Source organism: Papio anubis, chromosome 9 (assembly GCF_008728515.1).
Source record: "Papio anubis isolate 15944 chromosome 9, Panubis1.0, whole genome shotgun sequence".
Classification (NCBI taxonomy): domain Eukaryota; kingdom Metazoa; phylum Chordata; class Mammalia; order Primates; family Cercopithecidae; genus Papio; species Papio anubis.
The window spans coordinates 73,946,341-73,952,340 of record NC_044984.1 but is presented as its reverse complement, the minus strand read 5'-3'; the positions used below and the strand labels follow the sequence as shown (position 1 = coordinate 73,952,340).

The 6,000-nt window shown below is 39.8% G+C and overlaps 1 protein-coding gene across 1 annotated transcript in view; it reads left to right on the top strand.

Moving 5' to 3' along the window:
* Positions 1-6,000, top strand: part of PAWR (pro-apoptotic WT1 regulator) — a 90,727-nt gene that overhangs the window by 61,202 nt on the left and 23,525 nt on the right. The window contains exon 4 of the mRNA XM_003906823.5: positions 2,804-2,838. Within this exon, the coding sequence (XP_003906872.2) occupies positions 2,804-2,838 (35 nt within the window). The remainder of the gene's footprint in view (positions 1-2,803; positions 2,839-6,000) is intronic.

The window sequence follows — 6,000 nt, the reverse complement described above, 5'->3', positions numbered from 1 at the left end:
GTCTGTTTTATCAGAGACTAGGATTGCAACCCCTGCTTTTTTTTGTTCTCCATTTGCTTGGTAAATCTTCCTCCATCCCTTTATTTTGAGCCTATGTATGTCTCTGCGTGTGAGATGGGTCTCCTGAATACAGCAGACTGATGGGTCTTGACTCTTTATCCAGTTTGCCAGTCTGTGTCTTTTAATTGGAGCATTTAGTCCATTTACATTTAAGGTTAATATTGTTATGTGTGAACTTGATCCTGCCATTATGATATTAACTGGTTATTTTGCTCGTTAGTTGATGCAGTTTCTTCCTAGCCTCGATGGTCTTTACATTTTGGCATGTTTTTGCAATGGCTGGTACCGGTTGTTCCTTTCCATGTTGAGTGCTTCCTTCAGGGTCTCTTGTAAGGCAGGCCTAGTGGTGACAAAATCTCTAAGCATTTGCTTATCTGTAAAGGATTTTATTTCTCCTTCACTTATGAAACTTAGTTTGGCTGGATATGAAATTCTGGGTTTAAAATTCTTTTCTTTAAGAATGTTGAATATTGGCCCCCACTCTCTTCTGGCTTGGAGAGTTTCTGCCGAGAGATCTGCTGTGAGTCTGATGGGCTTCCCTTTGTGGGTAACCCGACCTTTCTCTCTGGCTGCCCTTAAGATTTTTTCCTTCATTTCAACTTTGGTGAATCTGACAATTATGTGTCTTGGAGTTGCTCTTCTCGAGGAGTATCTTTGTGGCGTTCTCTGTATTTCCTGGATTTGAATGTTGGCCTGCCCTACTAGGTTGGGGAAGTTCTCCTGGATGATATCCTGAAGAGTGTTTTCCAACTTGGTTCCATTTTCCCCCTCACTTTCAGGCACCCCAATCAGATGTAGATTTGGTCTTTTTACATAATCCCATACTTCTTGCAGGCTTTGTTCATTTCTTTTTCTTCTTTTTTCTTTTGGTTTCTCTTCTCGCTTCATTTCATTCATTTGATCCTCAATCGCTGATACTCTTTCTTCCAGTTGATCGAGTCGGTTACTGAAGCTTGTGCATTTGTCACGTATTTCTCGTGTCATGCTTTTCATCTCTTTCATTTCGTTTATGACCTTCTCTGCATTAATTAGTCTAGCCGTCAATTCTTCCACTTTTTTTTTCAAGATTTTTAGTTTCTTTGCGCTGGGTACGTAATTCCTCCTTTAGCTCTAAGAAATTTGATGGACTGAAGCCTTCTTCTCTCATCTCGTCAAAGTCATTGTCCGTCCAGCTTTGATCCGTTGCTGGCGATGAGCTGCGCTCCTTTGCCGGGGGAGATGTGCTCTTATTTTTTGAATTTCCAGCTTTTCTGCCCTGCTTTTTCCCCATCTTTGTGGTTTTATCTGCCTCTGGTCTTTGATGATGGTGATGTACTGATGGGGTTTTGGTGTAGGTGTCCTTCCTGTTTGATAGTTTTCCTTCTAACAGTCAGGACCCTCAGCTGTAGGTCTGTTGGAGATTGCTTGAGGTCCACTCCAGACCCTGTTTGCCTGGGTATCAGCAGCAGAGGCTGCAGAAGATAGAATATTTCTGAACAGCGAGTGTACCTGTCTGATTCTTGCTTTGGAAGCTTCCTCTCAGGGGTATACTCCACCCTGTGAGGTGTGGGGTGTCAGACTGCCCCTAGTGGGGGATGTCTCCCAGTTAGGCTACTCAGGGGTCAGGGACCCACTTGAGCAGGCAGTCTGTCCGTTCTCAGATCTCAGCCACCGTGTTGGGAGATCCACTGCTCTCTTCAAAGCTGTCAGACAGAGTCGTTTGCGTCTGCAGAGTTTTCTGCTGCTTTGTTGTTGTTGTTGTTGTTGTTGTGTAGCTGTGCCCTGTCCCCAGAGGTGGAGTCTACAGAGACAGGCAGGTTTCCTTGAGCTGCTGTGAGCTCCACCCAGTTGGAGCTTCCCAGCAGCTTTGTTTACCTACTTAAGCCTCAGCAATGGCGGGCGCCCCTCCCCCAGCCTCGCTGCTGCGTTGCTGGTAGATCACAGACTGCTGTGCTAGCAATGAGGGAGGCTCCGTGGGCGTGGGACCCTCCCGGCCAGGTGTGGGATATGATCTCCTGGTGTGCCTGTTTGCTTAAAGCGCAATATTGGGGTGGGAGTTACCCGATTTTCCAGGTGTTGTGTGTCTCAGTTCCCCTGGCTAGGAAAAGGGATTCCCTTCCCCCTTGCGCTTCCCAGGTGAGGCGATGCCTCGCCCTGCTTCAGCTCTCGCTGGTCGGGCTGCAGCAGCTGACCAGCACCGATCGTCCGGCACTCCCCAGTGAGATGAACCCAGTACCTCAGTTGAAAATGCAGAAATCACCGGTCTTCTGTGTCGCTGGCACTGGGAGTTGGAGACTGGAGCTGTTCCTATTCGGCCATCTTCATGTGAATTTTTTAAACCAGTAATTGCTTCAAGTTGGTCTTTTAAAAATTAAGATATTCTCGGCCGGGTGCGGTGGCTCACGCCTGTAATCTCAACACTTTGGGAGGCCGAGGCAGGTGGATCACGAGGTCAGGAGATCGAGACCATCCTGGCAAACACGGTGAAACCCTGTCTCTATTAAAAAAATACAAAAAATTAGCCTGACGTGGTGGCGGGCACCTGTAGTCCTAGGTACTCGGGAGGCTGAGGCAGGAGAATGGCATGAACCTGGGAGGCGGAGCTTGCAGTGAGCCGGGATCGCGCCACTGCCCTCTAGCCTGGGTGACAGAGCAAGACTCCGTCTCAGAAAAAAATTTAAATATTCTCTATCAACTATTTTATATAATCAGTAATTGTGTACATACATACTCAAACTGATACGTAATTATTTTTACTTTACAGGAGCCACCTAGAACAGTTTCAGGCAGATATAAAAGGTAAGAATCCTTATGACTTAAACATATTGTAGGCATGAATGTAATATCTGTCTGACATTGACTTAACTAGAACTGTTTAAAGTAGCTCTTTGAAAAGTAACGAACCTTACTTACTATTGTGCTCTCAAAAATAAATTACATTGTAAGCAGGAGTATAATGTCTGCCTGACCATGGCTTACTCTGACATGCCGCAGTCTTTGAAAAATAAATGTTGATGAACTTTGCAAAATAAATGCCTTGAATTGTTATTTCTCATGTATTTAAATATTGAAAATACAAGTAGACCCATCTGTATTAGTTAGCTCGGAGTGCCATAACAAAATACCATAGACTGATGGCTTAAACAACAGAAATTTATTTTCTCATATTTCTGGAGGCTGCATGTCCACCATTGTCAGGTTCTGGTGAGGACTCTCTTCCTGCCTTATAGGTAGCCACTTTCTCACTGTGTCCTAACACGGCAGAGAGAAAGAGAAAGAGAAAGGGAGGAAGAGGGAAAGTAAGCTTTCTGAGGTCCCTTCTTAATAAAGGAACTAATCCCATCATGAGGGTCTCATCCTCGTGACCTCATTTAAACCCAATTATGTCCCAAGGGCTCCATCTCATTGAAGGTTATGGCTTCAACATACGAATTTTGGGAGGACACAGATCGCATTGCACCACCTGTACACAATGAGTAACACTTCTACCAGAGAATGTGTTTGTGCGTGTTTATGTATAGGAAGAAAATCAGAATTGGGTACAAGTGGAGGTGTCTAGGATATTCACTTCCTTCTTCCCTGTTGAGTCCATAAATGTTGCAGAAGCATGTGGTCATACTTGTGCTAATAATCCTAGAATGATAAATCTTATTGAGTACTTACTGTGTCCAAAGTGCTTTACATAGAGTTCTTTCAATTCTCATGATTATCTTATAAGGCAGGAATAATATTTATTTCCATTTTATAGATGAGAGACATGAGGTTAAATAAGTAGAATAATTTTTCTGGGGTTAAAAACCTAGTCAACAGTAAAATCGATTTGAATTCTGGCAACCTGACTCTAGAGCCCATATTTTTATTAACTATGTAAGACCACCTGCCTAGATTTATACATGTAAAACCCTTATTTTCATCTATTTGTATGTTGGAGTTTAAAATAATTAGGCTATAAATAAAACATTCGTTAACCAATACTCTATTTTTACACTGTTATATAAAAATAAAATTTAATTTTTGTCATGGGCTACAGTATTTATTAGCAACAGAAAGAGATGAGAAGGTCAAGATAATCAGCAAGAGTAAGTAAATCTGAAATAGTTTCTGGCACATGGGAAAACAATCAGTACGTTTACTACTGTTACTGCTTTTATTTTCATTTCTGGGTAATTTTGATGTAGGTATAATAAAACCTGTTTTTGTTTGCCTTTTTTTTTTTTTGAGACGGAGTCTCGCTCTGTTGCCCAGGCTGGAGTGCAGTGGCACAATCTTGGCTCACTGCAAGCTCTGCCTCCTGGGTTCACGCCATTCTCCTGCCTCAGCCTTCTGAGTAGCTGGGACTACAGGTGCCCGCCACCACGCCTGGCTAATTTTTTGTATTTTTAGTAGAGAAGGGATTTCACCGTGTTATCCAGGATGGTCTCTATCTCCTGACCTTGTGATCTGCCCACCTCGGCCTCCCAAAGTGCTGGGATTACAGGCGTAAGCCACCGCACCCCGGCCCTTTTGTTTACCATTAATAGTTTAAACTGGAAAAAAAATCCTTTTTCTTTTTCCAGAAATAATTATGAAATAGCCTTGATGTGTGGCCTGTTCCCATACCACATTCTCAAACCAAAAATTTTTAAGCATTAGTTTTTGGTTGGAGACTAAAGATAAACTGTGGCAACTTAACAAGTTTGTTGTATTGATCTTATACATTTAGTTCTTATCAAACAATAGTCTTAAATTACGAATGACACTTTTCAAATTTGTGTTCTTTAATTCGAATCAAGAGGGGAATAATTTTATAAATCCTATCAAAAGCTTTATTTACATGTCATTGTGTTAAATCAGAAGGCAAACTTGTGTAAATTTTTGTGAAACTTTTGAGACTATTGTGACATGTCCATGTGTTTGTTTTTTTCATACTTGTATTCTCATAGCCTAGAGCATGTGGTTTGTTACTTTTCAGCTTTCAAAGATTTGCCCCTGTTTAATACTGTTGTAAATATCTTAAAACTTCCCATCATTTTTTATTGGTTTGGAGCTCCCATTTCAATGCCATCTAAAAAGAAAAAAAAAAAAAAACACAAAAACTTAAAAAGCCACAAAACCTAGAGTCTATATATGAAATTATCTCTTATCTAGTAGAAGTGTGTTACATTTTATATCAACAGTTCGTTATTTTCATTAATCTGTCAGCAAGTTATAGCAATGACTAGAGAATAGATGTTTCTTAGTGAAGGTGTCTGCTGACTAATGGGAATGAAAAAAAGGGAGAATAGAGTAAAAGAAATTTGGCATCTCATGTAAGAAAATATTTCCAGTAAACCTAGTAGCTTAGTTTTTATATATATAACTGAAAATAGAAAATATTTTCAGTAAACTAAATAACATGAGAAATTATATATAATATGTAAATTATATATTGTATATTTATATAAAATACATATATAATATATAAGATTTACATATAAATAGATATAAGATTTATATATAAATATATATATAAATTTTATATAACTAGAAATAACTCTTACAGTCATTAGAAGGTTCAAACACCCAGAAGATTCATTTGAGTGTATGCTCTTATAAGTTATGAATTAAATACTTAATTTTTCTCACAAATAAGAATGTACACTTTTAGCCTTGAGTCTGTTACATGCTCAGGCTAATTATGCTGTTTTTTAAACTTGAATTGACTTACGTAGAATGTGTCTTACATATTCCCGGTTTTCCTTATAAAAATGTGTTTAACTGTAGGGAACTATTTGGAGGTGAGGGTTATGTAATTTCTGAAACTCAAGATTTAGTAAAGGTGGATTGGTGTTATGAATTTGTGGGTTTTTTTTTTTTTTCAATGTGTAATTTTCTTTTTCTTTTCTTTTCTTTTCTTTTTTTTTTTTTTTAAATTTTTGGTAGAGACAGGATCTCTCCGTGTTTCCCAGGGTGATCTCAAACTCAAGTGATCCTCCCAACTCT